Source organism: Thermobia domestica, chromosome 5, assembly GCF_964235325.1.
Source record: "Thermobia domestica chromosome 5, izTheDome1.hap1.1, whole genome shotgun sequence".
In the NCBI taxonomy this organism is placed as follows: Eukaryota; Metazoa; Arthropoda; class Insecta; order Zygentoma; family Lepismatidae; genus Thermobia; species Thermobia domestica.
The window spans coordinates 270,263,782-270,280,515 of record NC_137458.1 but is presented as its reverse complement, the minus strand read 5'-3'; the positions used below and the strand labels follow the sequence as shown (position 1 = coordinate 270,280,515).

General features: G+C 35.3%; 1 protein-coding gene across 2 annotated transcripts; it reads right to left on the bottom strand.

Annotated features, from left to right (window-relative positions):
• Window positions 1–3,843: 3,843 nt before the first annotated feature.
• LOC145686619 (uncharacterized) lies at window positions 3,844–10,631 on the bottom strand. 2 transcript variants are annotated; one of them, XM_081760078.1, is made up of 5 exons: window positions 10,545–10,608; window positions 7,819–7,897; window positions 7,584–7,779; window positions 5,358–5,696; window positions 3,844–4,286 (listed from the first exon to the last, which is right to left on the bottom strand). In XM_081760078.1, the coding sequence occupies exons 1-5, from the start codon at window positions 10,551–10,553 to the stop codon at window positions 3,977–3,979; spliced, it is 933 nt and encodes a 310-aa protein (XP_081616204.1). In that variant the 5' UTR covers window positions 10,554–10,608; the 3' UTR covers window positions 3,844–3,976. The 2 variants fall into 2 exon arrangements, with proteins under 2 accessions (XP_081616204.1, XP_081616203.1); XM_081760077.1 differs by having other exon boundaries at window positions 7,584–7,897; window positions 10,545–10,631.
• Window positions 10,632–16,734: the final 6,103 nt, after the last annotated feature.

The window sequence follows — 16,734 nt, the reverse complement described above, 5'->3', positions numbered from 1 at the left end:
AATAGGAATCAATTTGTTAATTGTCTGTACAATATATAGTCTATCGGAAACAAAATCCGTACTAACATCCGACTTTTTTTTTCTTTTTTACCCAAAACCTTATTTGTTTAAGCAAGTGAAACATAATTTAAACATTGTAATCTTAATTGGTTTTCATTTATGTTTTCTTGTATCTGGTTGTAGTTTTAAAACCTTAACATTAGTAATAGCAAAAACAGATTCCCTTTCGTAATATATTTTGAGAAGTACTTTAAGTTTAAAAATAAATAGAAATAAGAACGATCTGAAATTTAAGTCTTTAGTGATGTTTCCGGTACTTGAAAATAGACAATGGTGCCGCTACCTCTGTTGTGCATTCTTAACACGGGAAATGTTATTCTGGAACAATCAATACGGAAGCAAAAGACGTACAGCCGTAACTGATTGGAGATTTACAGGGTATGTGCGCTAAATTACAACACAGCACTAGGTTCAGGTACTGACAAGTCAGTGTGGGTAAAACTGGGGTGGAAGCAGGCAGCGAGTAACAGCGTTGTGACTTTAATTTAATAATCTGAATTAATATGTGGGACAAGGTATTACTTGCGTATTAATATAATAGCTTAAGATCTTGATGATGTAGGTTTTGCATTACATCTTTCAATCTTGATTTGTAATTTTATTTTACATTTGTCTTTTTGTCGATAATTTTTAAAATCGATTGAAATCTAGGTAATGTAAATTACAAATATTTCAGATACGAGCAAGATGATAAGATACAGTATAATGAAAATAAAATATTTCACGGACCCACTTTAAAACTTTCGTGGCCCTATGGACAGTGGCGGCTTTAATGGGTAGGCTGGGTAGGCACGGGTCTACCCAAAGTTTTGAAAAATATATAAATGATATAAGATACAATAAAGAGTAAATTTATTTTCCACTATTTATATTAATGTTAGATAATTATTTAACAAATAGCATCAACCACTACTGTAAAAGTAATTTTCTGCTGTCATTAATCAATCAAATGTGTATATATATTCATAAGCGAGGGAGCAGGCCTACCCAAAATTAAAATCCTAAAGCCACCCCTGCCTATGGAGGTTCGTGGACAGCAGATTGAGAAACACTGCAGTAGATGATTAGGGCAGAATTCCAAAATTCGCTTTCATTCAAGAGTTATACTGTAGAGTAACCTACGTATATTAATATTAGAAACTTACAAGGTTTTACTACCGTCATCCTAATATAGATGATAGATTATCAGACTTTATTAGTCTTTACAAGTTAACGGCATTCCATATTCCTTGTTCACTGACGGACAATATTTTTTCTCTCGCAGCTAAGTTATTTGAGTTCAGGAAGTGTTGTAAAATTACAATCAAATCACGGATGTTGAAGCTATACAGATCTCGTTGAACTGTAATTCCAGATACTGATTGAGCTCTACAGCCAATTGTGTCTCAGTAGTTCTTAGTGTGGAGACCCAGGTTTTATTCCCGGAGGGAGCTCATGTGGTTTGGATTCCACGTTAATCTGTAGGTCCACGTCCCATATAGCTTCGCTGCTGAAAGGGACGCTAAAGTAAAATCAACTCAACTCTTTATGGCTATGGTGGATTGCACATGAGTCTTTGGCGCAGGAGGCTCGGGTAAAATTCAAGGCGGGAGTTCATATGAATGCTCCAGGAATTTCTCGGTTTCTTTCAGAATCACGTTTGCGCCCTCCTTGTAGTATGTCCAATTTCAGCCCGTTTCATTCGACTTTGGTCCGACATTTTGTTCTCGAGTTATGGTTGCTTTCGCAATTTTCCGACAAATTTTCATATCTCCGAAAGGAAACATTTTTTACACCCAGGTAACTGTATACTTAATGTCTTCTCATGGTGTCAGGAATCACCTCCTAGTGCAGTACAGATAGATAGATTACAGGCTCCATCAAAAGTCTGGGGCTCTAGACCTGCTCCGTTATGAATAACGATACAAAGAAATGGAGAGAGGGGAAAACTGTTGTAAATACGAGTAGGTGCTTTTCAGCCTAAAATAGGGAATTCTCTCCAATCCACTAGTCGTTTTAGTAGCTGCAAAGTACCGTCGTGTTAGTTCAGCAAGCTGTTCCTTTTGGCCCTTACCCTACAAACAATAGAGCATTACGGGGAAACGGATTCAAGGTGTTCTAATTAGGTTCCCTCACGTAACAATGTGCACGTTTCCGTGTCATTTTTGCATGCCGATTACATACATTCGAACAGCCCGCTGAGAACATTTTTCAATTTAATGTAGGCTGATGTTAGTAGAGAAATCCCACCATAAACCACCAATTTCCAACAACATTCCCCTCTTTCCAATTTTTGTATCTTTACTGATATCGAAGTTGATCTATGGACTCAGAGTTTTGATACACCCGGTATATGTCACTTGGGCTAACTTAGGAGAGGTTTCTGTCCAATTTCTGTTATCTGTGGCTACAATTTCCTTGTGTCGAGATTACTTCAGACATACCCAACACTTGTTTCAATTAAAAGCGCATCTTAAATATTCCTTCTTTGAAAATTAAAATTGTTTGTATTTTTATGTAACCAGCGTCTGATATATATATAACACACAAATACTTACTACACCGCCTCGTGTATTACTCGCCACGGAACACATCAGACAGTTTAAATGCAATAATCTTCAGTGTTATTTAACTCACAAGTGTGATATTACATGGATTGCATATTTTGATAACTATCTGTTATAGTGCATATCGTTCTACTTTCATTCTAGTAACTTATAGGTTCACTCAGCCCCTATATGATGGGTAGGATGGGGAATGGTGCTAACTACGTCAACCCCATAGTGTCGAAATCATGGGAAAGTACAATCTTTACCTGCATCAACAGACCTAGGAAACTCACGGTTCGTCCCGAATCTTTATACTCGGAGTGAATCAAAAGTAATTATTACAGTTAAACCATCTGATGTTTGTGCTAGATTAAATTTTATAGCTAAATTTACTTAAATTTAATCTTCGATTTTTCCCAGGTAGTTCAGAAAATTCGCAATTCAAAATAAATATTATAATTTATTGTCCACCAATTTTCGGTTTCACCTACGGGGGAAAGTGCCTAGTTTCAGAGCGAGGGCCGTCCACAAACATGTTATTTATAGATTACAACACGTGTTATTTCGAACACAAGGTAACGTGGAGGTTAAGGGAAATCATACATGAGTCGTCCAGTTCCGAAACGGCTCTTGTCCATTTACAGAAAATCCAAGAAAACCGAGAAAAACTGTAGGATCAATACGTTTTGTAGAATCGGAAATACTTGAGGATGTTTTTAGTTTTTCACATAAACATACTGATGCACTCTCAGTTCTACAAACATACAGATCCTACATTTTCCCTAAGTCTTCTGGGATTTTCTGTAAATGGAATAGAGCCGTTTTCGAACTGGACGACTCACATACAAAATCCTAAAATGTAATTTAAGCAATGTGCAGTGAGTGCACAAGGGATTCATCACACGGCATAATTCTCAGATATGCCCTGACTTAAAAGTTTGCCAAAGTAGGTAAACAAAGGTAAGCCTTGACAGTAATGAACACGGAAAGCATCGGCGAGAAGTCAGTAATGTTGGGACCATCATTTCCATGATTTCCCGTGTTCGGAATAATGCGTGTTGCTAGGTATTATTTCACGCAATAAAAGTGAAATATGATGTGCATGAATACCCCATCTTTATTCTTATATGTGTAAAATTTTAACTCCTGTATTTCACTCCGTTTTATTAAAATTTTTTTTTTTGCATATTAGAACTTATATCATGGTCTATTGAGATAAAAAAATAAACATAATTATTCTTATAAAAACACATAATTGCTTAATAATGCATGTTTATTTCATAAACAGCAAATACCAACAACAATAAACACATAGATATTAGGAACAGAACATACTAAAAGTCTATTTTGCTTGATAACATCAGTCCACATCTTTATGTTATGTTGATTCATTTTCTAAGAGGTAGTCCGTATGTAAGAGTGGGAATAACAGGTATTGGTTGTGTTGCAATAGGTGTTATAGGTCCGATAGGTAGTACGGGAACAGGAGCTACTGCAGGTACACTTGGTGGTTGAGGCAAATGGTCACCCGTAGCTCTGTAGCCATTCTCATCTGCTACAAACGATACAGTCTCTGAGATTCCTTCTGGAGTAATATAAGTGAATTCTCCCTTCTGGACAAGAACATAGTCATTGCCTTCTGCATTAGGTTTTAATTCTCCAGTAATTGCTTCCGATATTCCAGTAGGTGAAGATAAGCTGAAAAGGAACAAGTATAATTATAAAAATATATCTATATTTATAAGACCCTTGTCGAAGAAGGCATTATACGCAGAACCACAATTAACATAATGAAATACTATGATTTACGGTAATAACCTTGAATTTCGGAGCAATTATTTAGAAGTTTGTGAAAGAATATCTTAGATTATTCGGAATACAGAAAATCAATTACAAATACAAAAAATAATATTGATATTCTTGTATATGTGATTGTTCAGTTGTTCTCGTAAGTTTCTGTGACTGAATTCAATCGCTTTCCATGTGAAACACCACTGTGCAAATTCTTTGAAGAGCTTTTCATGTTCTAGATCATACTGTATTCCGCGTGATAGGGTAAACCTTCTTTAAGTCGATCAAGAATAACACTCCTAAACAGAAAACTTTTTCAGCAGAGTGGCTACAACACTCCGCATACAAATATTCTCTTACATGGTAAAATCTATCAAGCAGACAGCATAGCATTTATTTTACTATACATTGTTTAGATTCAGTAGCGTACGCAGAATTTGAAAAGGAGTTTAAGCACGTAATCACACATCCTTTGAGGACACAAATGATTTTAGTATGCATATATTTATATTATTATAGTAAATGTATATTATAACATATATCGATCAAGGAATAAGTTTAAAATTTAGATAACTCGCCTTGTGTACGCCACTGTTTAAATTGCATAGAGTACTTTAGTAGGAAAATATAAATGATTTACACTGTTTACAAAATTAGTGTATAGCCTACCTAAGGGAAAATTGTCTTGCATCGTCTTGAATTAAAATTAGCCCTGGAATATCTCCATGTTCAAACTCAAAGATGTTCAAATTCGTATACTAAACTAAGACGTCTTAAAGTCAGCCAACAATAACGAAATTGTAAAGAAAATCGTTGTGCTAATTAGCGATTCTACTGTTTTCTGAACTACTGTGTTGTACATAATTAGACTATACAGTAATAAGGCTAAATTTAGCTGAATGCAACTTTGCTGCATCTAAAATACAAGTCATTCTATTAAAGTGCTGGAAGCTCTTGAAGAGTGAACTTATATCTTACCTAAGGGAAAATTGTCCTGCATCGTCTTGGATTAAAATTAGTCCTGGAATGACTTCTTCATGAACAGTGGTTTGGGCTGCTCCACTTGGCGAAGGAAGAGGAATTCCGTTGACATTACTTGCAGGAGAAGGTACCAAAGAAACAGACGGTGCTTGTGGAATGGCGTCACCTACAGCTCTGTAACCATTTTCATCTGCTTCGAAAGATATAGTCACAGGTTTCCCCTCTTTCGTAATAAAGCTGAATTCGCCCTTTTGAATAAGAACATAGTCTGTGCCATCAGACGTTGGTACCAGTACTCCAGTTCTAGTTTCGGATATTCCCGTTGGTGAAGAAAAACTGAAAATATGCATGGGAAAGAAACAAATTAGTCATGTCATTCAACTATTTGGCTCTCTTACCTCTGTTGCATGAGTCCCTGGTTCGACTCCGACCAAGTAAGTTTGGTAGACAATATCGTATCGTATCGGGTTTTCTTATAGTACTCCCGTTTCTTCCCACATTCTCATTCCACCAATTTTCCATTATCATTACTTGCCTTAATCACCCGTCTCCCTTAGCGTAACGAGAGCAAGAATGTGATGTTAAACTGAAATATTGAATTTAATTTCATTTCAGTTATTTGGCCTACTGTCTCTAGAAGCAAGTATACTTTTTGAGTTTATAAGTATTGCTATAAGTATTTACCTTGTGTTTCAAAACACAAGATAATCGTTACAATAAATAGCTGTTAGAATATATACAGGGTGAACCTGAAAGATGTGTACAAACTCCGGAAGGTGATACGTCACAACAAAAGGACAATACATCCTCCTGCATATTATCGAATTCCGCATCTTGGAAGAGTGGCAGGGTTGACAACTTGGAATCGAAAATCGAATCGTGACAATTGGGACGGAACGGAAAGACGTGCTCATCAATGCACCACGGAAGAGGGTTTTTGTCTTTTCTTGAAGTGACGAATCATCTCCCAGTGTTTGTGCCCATCTTTCTCTTCCTTGCAATTGTCAGGATTCGATTGTCGATTCCAAGTTGGCACCCCTATCACTCGTACACGACACGGTATGCGACATCATGTAAGAGGACCTTTTGTGTTCTTTTGATGTCACGAATCATCTCCTGCAGCTTGTGCATATTTTTTAGGTTCACCCTGTATATATTTAAGTTAATTTACTTATTTACTAAGTTTGCTATGCTTTTCGTCATTACTGATAAGTCATAATGCCAACTAATACACTATTGTTTAAAATGACATTGTGTTAAAACAGAGCAGTAATAACTGGTGTTGGAAGTAGTAAACGCAATCGGTCTCACTGATATAGGTGCCCACACCCAATGTTAGAAGCACACATAACTTATTACTGAGTTAGCAAATTACTCTTTTAATGATTTTCGTGAATATGAATATTGTATATTATAAAATTTCAGATCAGTAGCAAGCTTGTTTTGACCTATCCACCACTTCCATTGTTAAATCGGATGCCACGTTGAAAAAAATAAAACTCATGTAAATATTAAAACGTTTAAAGCTTGTCGAGTTGAGTTGAGTTTGAGTTTAACGTCCTGTTCAGCACCGAGGCTATATGAGACGTGAACTACTGATTAACGTGGAATCCAAACCTCATGAGCTCCGCCAGAAATCGAACCCGGGTTTTCCACGCCAAAAGCAAACGTTTACAACAAATCGCATTGTACAATGCACAATGTTTTGTAAAAAGAGAGCTTAGGCATTGCCTTTGCATCAAGAATAGCAAAATAGATCCTGAAACGATGATGAAACCGATCATCATGATTGCATTATGAGAATTAAGAAACATTTTATGTGCATTAATGTCTTTGTTGAAATCGCAAGATCTAGAGGTGAATTGTTTTGTTTTAATGATGTTATCTTCCATGGCCCCAGCAAGAAGAACGCCAGGTATTTCTATAGCAAAGAGCTCCGTAACACGAACCGGAGTGCCATTAAGGAGAGTTTTTCTTATAGCTTCCAGCATTGGAACCACATTTCAGTTGATGTGCAGTAATATCCTCTTAGACTGTGGCTCCCAAGAGATTTGTTACGAAACTGTGTTAAAATATAATTTAAAATTGCCATATATATTTTCAACAATTATTTATCCTTATATATTAGATGAATACATAACCTTTCTAAAGTATATTGTTCCACAAACTTTGAACTCGTTTTTCAAAACTTGTGATTACCTTCTGGAAAGATTAGAACCTTACCTCAGGGAAAATTGACCAGCATCATCTTGGATCAAATGAAGATTTGAAATTACTTCTTGTGTGGTTGACTGAGGAGCCGAAGAAATAGAGCCTGATTGTGAGAGTGTCGAACCTGATTGTGATGGGAAAGAAGAAGGTAGGCCATAAATAGGAAGTGGAGGAGATGGTAGTGGAGGGTATGTTGGTACTGGAGGTGCTGGTGGTAGTGGTGTTGCGTATGTTGGTACTGGTGGTGGTGGTGGTGGTGCATACGCGTTTCTAAATACAGGAACGTCTCCCAATGTTAAAGTAAAGCATAATGTAAATGCAAGGATCTGCAAAGATAAGAAAAATAAAATAAAATGTTTAAAAATATGAAAAGAACTAGTTCCCAAAATACTTGCTAGAAAGGACAAATATAACACATGAAGCAAGGTTATATTATATTTTTACAGATTGATAATAAGAAAGATCTGACTAAATTAGTGCTTTGTTCAATTAATTTAAAAATATAACTGTTACTTAAAGGATCTTGTACTTTCAGATATCCATTAACTCTAATCGCATGAGGGTTACCTACCATTTCTAGCGCTCGATATTCAATTTCAACTTGAATTTCTAATTGAGAAATTAATGATCTCTGTAAGCTTAAAGACTGTTATACCGTAAACTCGTGGTGAGAATTTATCTGGAAAAATATTCCAATCAAAATTGATTGTATTCATCATCCGAAAAACTAGAAACGAATTAATTGTTTTACTTCTGAAAAATAAGTGGAGGTACGGTACTAAAGGAGTGATCTTTCTGCACATGTTTCAAATTCATGTGGCCACAAGGAAAACTGTCTTTTTTTTCATATGATACTTTTTCAGCCAGTGTTCAAAATTTTATCCAGATAGATAATTCAAACTACGTTTCAGAAAAAATGAACAAGCTCATACAAAAAAATTGCAGATCATTTCCCTATGTAGAAAATTTCTCTCCACGTATTTCAAGACGAGTTTATGTACTAGATTGAAAAATCTAAAATTCGTAAGGTAGTCCTTGGTATTTGAAACTTGAATACTATTGGATACAGACCAAGAAAGATATTGAAACGCTATGTTTCGTAAACAATTGAGTAAGCTTAAAAATACAAGCCTGAAAAGTGGTTCAACTATTACATAATGAAATGTCAAGATTAAAATTTATAATTCATATACATAATGAAGTATGAGTTTTAATCTTGATAATTCATTATGTATTATTGCAGGCTTTTATAATAGTGATTCTTTATTGAAAAAAATATTTTAATTGATAAAATCTAATAAAATATAGCCTAAATTTCACAACCATGAATGAATTTAGTCTGTTATGTTAACTCATTGCCTCTCTCTTGCTTTAATGAGTCCTAATTCTGATCCTATTGCGAATATACATATTTTCGATCATTTTGTGGTAAATTCGGTTAATCCAATTTTTAATACTTGTGTCAGAGATCACACTACCTTATACAGTAAGAAGCCAGAATGCTTTATGTCTAGTGTTATGGCGAGATGCGATACGGGACAATTTCATCTCGAAAAGGTATCGTCAAAGTGCTTTCTAGTGTATCATTTTCTAGTAGAAGATTTCTCTCTCGTATCATATCTGCTCAAGAAAATTCCGTCTCGTCTCGTCGGCAACATTACATGTGTGAGGAATATTACTGGACTTGTATTGTAGAAAGGAATTTCTCAGATGAAATTATGATTACTCAGCTCCTTCAACCTTATATACCTTCTTATACTTTCAATCATTTATTACCTCCCTAATACATTAATTTCATTATGCTAATTTCAATTACGTTAGGAAAATGACTACCTAACTTAGGATTGTTTTACAGCTTTACTAACCCCACATAACTACAGTAAGTGACTGAGAAGAAGGTTATGATTCCTTCCGGTGTCACAATAGTATATCACTCACTTCTGGTGCAAACTCTGGTTTTCGATATTAGGTCATTTAAAGTCGTGGAGGATCAGATCATGTTTACGGGTTTTCCTCTGAATTCTTAATAGGCTCCTACTTTATTCTTCACTTTCTTTTCTATTAATTATTTCATTATGACACACCCTTATTCATAATACGTCTCCTTTGATCTAGAGAACATGATCGTGGAACTTTGAAATAAATTTTAATTTCATTTCTTTGAATAAGAATACACAGACGAAACTGCTTTCCATAATTAATGATCTTGTTAGTACAAACTGATATGCAAAAATGCGGCCATCAGTAATTCGGTTCCTTCAGATCTGCATCGATTTTGTAGCACATTTTCAAATTTCTCGCGTTGGCGTTACACTGTAGCTTTGACGAGGTATTTTATTTAGTTGCATTAAATTTCTGTAAAACTATTGTATTCGTTTAGACTAAAATCCTGCAGAACTATTTTATTTAGTTGCTAAATATTAAAATATAATTTGCTTTTAATTTAGTGTTTAATTTTCTTTGTTTAAATGATAGATACTCATGTACAGCCATCCAAAATCCTACATTTTCGAAAATCTGGTGCTTCTAATATCCCGAGTTTATAGGATTTTTGAATGTCAATATATAATGAGAACTTTGAAAATTAAGCTCAAGATAGGAAGTTGTGCACATAGGATTATTGTGAATGTACACTTCCAGATAGAAATTTAGGTTCAACTATATTTTGGAGAAAATAATTAACATTATGAATGTGATTAAATTGTAAACACAAATTTCCCACATCAAATTTTAAAGTTTGTAGTAAAGACTTGCATTTAATGTAACGCAATCAGTTCACACTGAACTTATTTCGGAACGAGAAACCTAACCTCGACGCTGAATTATTCAAGAAAAGTACTGTTACTTGTTAAATATACATTTACATTAATATTTATGTAAAAATTTATCATGTTTGGATGAGTGCTAATCCAATTGAATATACCTTCCTTGTTATTAGGATTTCCATGGAAAACAAGTTAAACTGATACTTACTAACTGCATGATGAGATACGTTTTTGCCACTCTTAATAGCAAAAACTATTTAGCTGAACTGTGACTAACATTGACGTATGGTAACCTTTTATATGATGATACGCCAATCCGAATAATAATAATTACAAAAGTATACTTTTAGTCACATTTCATAATGTTACCCGTAACTTCTACTTAAAATATATATATATATATATATATATATATATATATATATATATATATATATATATATATATATATATATATATATATATATATATATATATATGTATGTATCTATACAGAGCAAAAATATTTCATAAGAAGAAGTTACCATGTCTTGTTTTGTTCACGCTGTTCAAAATAAACATAAAATAATAGTAGGGCAAGTATAATTGAGTAATAAGTTAGAACTTGTTAGACTCATGTAGATTTCGTGTGATCGTGTGGTAGTATGCAAAATATCATAGTTAAATCAATATTGTTTTGAATATTTTCTAAAGAAACGTGCTGTTTTCTCTTGCAATTTCTGTTTTCGACTTTGCTTTTGTCGATGAAAAGCAACTATAATGAAAAATGTTCAAGTCTGAAATATTAAAAGATTTACCCTTATTTTCTTCTTCTAGCAGTACGTTTACCTAGATGAAAACTAGGTGCCTAGACTAGACTAGGTTTATGTGACCAGAATTAAAATAAGGAATTATATTTCTGATGTTATGGCATTTAAGGCCATGTTAGCCCTTCACACATATGAAGGATGACGTCCCTCGGCGATTATATCGGAATTGGAGAGAAAAAAGGACTGGGGAAGGAAGGAAGTGGCCTGGGAGTATTATGTTAGGTACCATTCCGACATTTGCCTGGTGTGAATGAGAAAAACCCAACAAAAGCCTCACTCAAGGTGGCTTACCTGAAAAATCTGATATACCTTTTAGCCACCACGAATCGAAGCCGAGACCGTTCGCGTGAAAGGCGAGAGCTTAAGCTACTACGCTCGCAGCCCGCAAATAATATGTTTTAATAAATAATATGATACATAAGATTTATATGTTATAGTGCATACAATGTATCTCGTCATGTTTGAATATTTGTTTTTAGTAAAGGTTGATAATATTGTATAATTTTTTGTTATAGCTGTTTACTTAAAAAAAAAAAAAACAGCCCCTAAAAAGGTATACTTTTCACAACGCATTTACAATTGTAATGCAGTTTTACAAAATTTCGATAAAAGGAAGCAGAAAGAAAGAAAGAAAGAAAGAAAGAAAGAAAGAAAGAAAAAGAAGTGAACATTCCTGGGGAAGTTCGATGCAACAGGACTTGTAGGTATGCAGTGAAGACATGAGTAGCCTATACAATGAAAGCCTTCTTAAGACGACCACACAAAATGTTAACTAAAATCGGAGATCTGCAGAACTGGTCTTGTTACATATGGTTTAATCGTAAACTGGAGAGTTCCAAATCTGACTACAAAGCTCAAATAGTGGAGACACATTACAAAATTATAGAATCTGTCATGCTTCCTGTTGCTTCTGTTCCAGATTATTTCAGATTATTTCGGTTTAGAGGCGGTGGAGTTACGGAGTATTTAAAAGACTTGTATTAGTCAAGCGGTGATATTAGTTTCACTAACTGGGAGGAGTCTTGCACGACTCCAGCTAAACTACGTTTTGATTTCGTTATAGGCCTAATGTCACCTCCGGGTCTTTTCTTCGCTTCTCCGTTAAGGTTCCCGTTGTTTCACATATCGCTCATAACTACCAAGTACAAATTGTATTTGACTCTTACCACATTTAAATTGTTTGGTTAAATCTTGTCTCGATTTCCAGTTTTGACCTCATTTATTAACACATGTGTTGCCTTCTCTTGAAATTATTTCTATTTTCTCTTTCTATTAACATTAGACGAGATAGATTCAAAATTTGCGCATGAAAAACGAGAAGGCGAATTCCATAAACAGTTGATTTTGCTTTCTGATAAGCATAAGTTCACAGAACACTTTATTTATTCGATCACAATTAGAGTAATATAGAAAGCTAGAATATGTTCACTTGAGAAATAATATCGTGCCGAAGTTTGCTCAAGTTTTCCTGTGCGTCGATCAGTTAATGAGAATTCTTTGAGCTGAGAAAGATTACACTTGGACGCTCTGTTATTTTGCAATGTTTCTTTTTTTCTTTATCGAAAGGATTATGTCCTCTGTAATCTGACTTCACTAAACTTGTTTTATATAAATCTCTTTCAATAGCACAAGAATAATAAAAGCTCGCATGGAGGGGTTAATACGTTTGTATGTTAAATTAATGCTCATTAATATATTGAATGAGTATATTTTGGTGTTAGCTATTGCAATTGTTACAATGTCGCACGACTAAAGTAACAACTAACTTATTGGACTCTTTTCACGCTCAGTGTATCCACCTACAATATAATACCACCAATTCAATTCTCTTTTTTTATGCATACAAATAATTCAAATCATCTTTACAAAATCTTAAATACCGCAAGTTTGTACAAAAGAAGTTTCCATTGAAGTCATCAGAGGCATTCTTTGGAAAGGGCAAGAGGGAATTGTTTCCTCTTGTCAAGTTTAGTCAATTATATACTAATACACTAATAAAAACTAGAATTTTAGGAATAATAAAAAAATGGATCAAAAGATTGCGATCTTGACTAAGAATTTTAGAAATGATAAAAAAAAAGCATCAAAAGATTGCGGTCTTGGCTAATAATTAGTTTTTGGATCAGGGGCCACAAAATTTTTGAACGGTAGCTAAATAGAATTTTCGTACTTTTTACGGAATAAGCACATCATACAGAGTTAAGTGATAGTTTGAGCTTGGCTACGCTATATTTAACTCTCCAGATATAAGGCGTACAAGAAAATTTTGGATTTAAATATAATGGATCTTTTGATCCAAAATTGAACCAGGAGCCACAAGATTTTGGAATGGAACCTAAACCGAGGTTTCGTATTTTTTACGGAATAAGCACATCATGTTGAGTTAAGTGATAATTTGAGTTTGGCTACACTATATGTAGTTCTCCAGATATATGGTCTACAGAACATTTTTTGACCGAAATACAATGGATCTTTTGATCCAAAAATATGTCTATGGAGACTTTCCTTACTTCAAACCAAACTATGAAATAATGTTACTGGAAAAAAGAATAGTTCATGTTGTTACATCAACCAAAGGGAGGGCCGCGGTGGCTCAGTGGTAGAGCGTTCACCTCTGGTGCTTGAGGTCGCGGGTTCGATCCCAGCCCCCGCCAAGTGAACTTTCTGGTGGACAAACACCGTGTGCGTGGGTTTTCTCGGGGTTCTCCCGTTTCCTCCCACTTTCTTCATTCCACCATTTCCTTCATTACTCATCATCACCGTCTCCTTTAGCCTTACCGGCATAACCGTAGGACGTAAAACTCAAAGATTTCATCAACCAACGGGTATTGAAATCTATATTTTACGTGGAATCATTTTTCCTGCAAAACTAATAGGATATCGATCACTAGAGCTTGCAAGTACATCAGTTTTGTCATAAACAGCAATTCACTCTGCACATAGGACCACAAATGCGATATTTTATTTGTTATCACTTGTTCGTCTGAAAGAAGGTAACACAATCTTTTCTAATATAATAATAAATAGTCGTCAATGAGGAGGAGTAGTCGGAATAAAGAGGGTTCAAAAGACTGCTTTTATTTGTATATGACTCCTCCGCGATTGACCATGAAAGATGCTTTAGGCCTAGAATGCTTCCGATACAACTGTTAGAGACAGGGCGACGTGGCGTGTTGACGACCACATTTTCGTCGCTAGACTGAACGTGGCTCAGCCGGTCGCTTACAGATGGCGTTGGAGCAGCTCAGGCCCACAAAGGGCTGCTACGTCAAGTGATTTTGTTTGGTTTATCAAAGATACTCGGTTTAAAGGAATTACTGTTCAAAGGTATTTTATCTCTTTCTCTCTCTTCCCTTACCTCTCCTCCCCCCCTCTCTCTCTCTCTCTCTCTCTCTCTCTCTCTCTCTCTCTATATATATATATATATATATATATATATATATATATATATATATATATATACGGGTAGACAAAAAAATTAAAAAAACTTCATACAGAACACTTAAGTTTGGCCCTCCACTGTACAACACGTGTTGTGGAGTAAAAGTGGTACGGTAAAATGGGCGACCTGACAGACTTCCAAAGAGGCATGGTCGTTGAGGCCCGTCTGGTTGGAGCTTCAGTGGCAACAGTGGCGAACATTGTGGGCGTATCGAAAGGCACTGTGTCCAATGTCACGAGGGCATACATAATTCATGGGCAAACGACGTCTGCAAAGCACAACAGTGGTCGAAAGACAATCCTGTCAGATAGGGACCAGAGGGCATTAAAACGGATTGTAGCAGCTAAAAAGTAGACCACTGCAATGAAAATTACGTCTGAACTCAATTCCGGCGTACAGAACCAAACCCATCTAGATTTGAGAAATCTAGGTGGTGTTGACAGAACCCGGTTTTATCGGGAACTTCATAAAATGAAAATTCATGGCAGGGTCTAGTGATGAGCGCAAGAGTCTTGGTCTTGCAGTTTTTGCAAGAGTCTTGCATGCAAGGCCAAGACCAAGACCAAGACAAGGAATCCCGATGCAATACCAAGATCTAGACCAAGGAGTGCAAGACCAAGACCATACCTGCAAGACCAAGACCAAGACCAAGACTCTTGCACAAGAGTCTTGCACAAGTACTGGCACTACTTGATATATTTTATATAAAGTAAAAAAGAAGGACATGGATTTCTTGGCTTCAGTAAAAATGCTGCTGGAGTGAATGTATTCCCAGTAGTTTACGCAATCCGTGTGAGTGTCTGCCCCTGTAGCGTACAGCTACAGTATGTCGTTTATTGAATTGATTGTTCACGTTTTTTGTAGATATTGCTCGTTTTCAAGTCACACAGGAGTCATCTTGCGCCATATGAGCTTTTTTGGTGGAAAAATATCGTGTGCGTGGATTTTCTCGGCGTTTATCCGTTACCTCCTACGTTCTTCTTTCCACTATTTTAGTCATTTCTCATCATTACCGCCTCCCTTAGCCTTGATGCACAATCGTGGGACGTTAAACTAGATACTTCATTTCATTTCAAAGCATTAGTGTTCTTCTTCCAAAACTAAAGAGAAATGTGGTATTGAACATCGGTATTGCCGTAGAAAATAGGTGTTGACTACATGGGTATGGCTTGGCTCCGAGATTCAAGCATCCGTTGGAAATTTTTAATATGTGCTCATAAAATTAATATCGAAATAACATTTTCATGACATTGACAAAAAACTTAGTGCATGTGACCGCAAGTTTGATTTCATGGGCGGTTACATATACATTGAATAACTGTTTAATAATATAACTTTTAGCCTTCTTAGGTATACGGCACATTGAGGATTGAGCGATATAACATTATAGTGCACCAGTAAATTTGTGTTATAAAATTGAAAGTGACTATTTTTGTGACTTCTAATCTCTTGAACCAGCCGACTGATGTCGATCAAATTTTTAACATAGATGAGGTTTGGGCCTGGGAGTGTTTTCATTTCACTTTCACGGTAAAACGAAGGGGAAGGAAGAAGGGGGGAGTTATAAAATAATAAATAAAACTTAATAACTTTTGAACCAAACGACCAACCTCGATTAAATTTTTAACATAGATGAGGTTCAAGCCTGGAATGTTACCTGTCAGTTCACTTTGACGGAGCAACATAGGAAGGGGGAGAGGAGGAAAGATGTACAAAAATCAATATAAATAAAAATAAAAGTAAGTTTGTGACTTAATAACTCTTGAACCGATCTCAATCAAATTTTTAACATGTATGAGGTTCGTTCCTGGAAAATTTTTTAGAGTTTTTTTCACTTTGATGGTAGAACCTAGGGAAGGAGGATGGGAGGGATATATATATATATATATATGTATATTACAACGACTCACCAAAGGTAGTCATCAACCCTGGTTCGGCTAATAATATAAGTATATCTTTTAGTGACAGTAATCGTTTACACCTTAAAATATCTTCCGTAATTATATTCACTAGTATTATCACCTTTTATACTGAAATTACAAGTCCATGATAAGTATTAGATAATTTATTCGTTGATTCTCTTTTAACGTATATTCACACAAACTGTCTTGCAATCATACATGTTAATTATATATCTATAAACAACT

Coding starts and splice junctions, on each gene's coding strand:
- LOC145686619 (XM_081760077.1), bottom strand. Junction 5,697..7,583: donor GCTGGTCAATTTTCCCTGAG/GTAAGGTTCTAA, acceptor GCATATTTTCAG/TTTTTCTTCACCAACGGGAA. Junction 4,287..5,357: donor GCAGGACAATTTTCCCTTAG/GTAAGATATAAG, acceptor GTTCCTTTTCAG/CTTATCTTCACCTACTGGAA.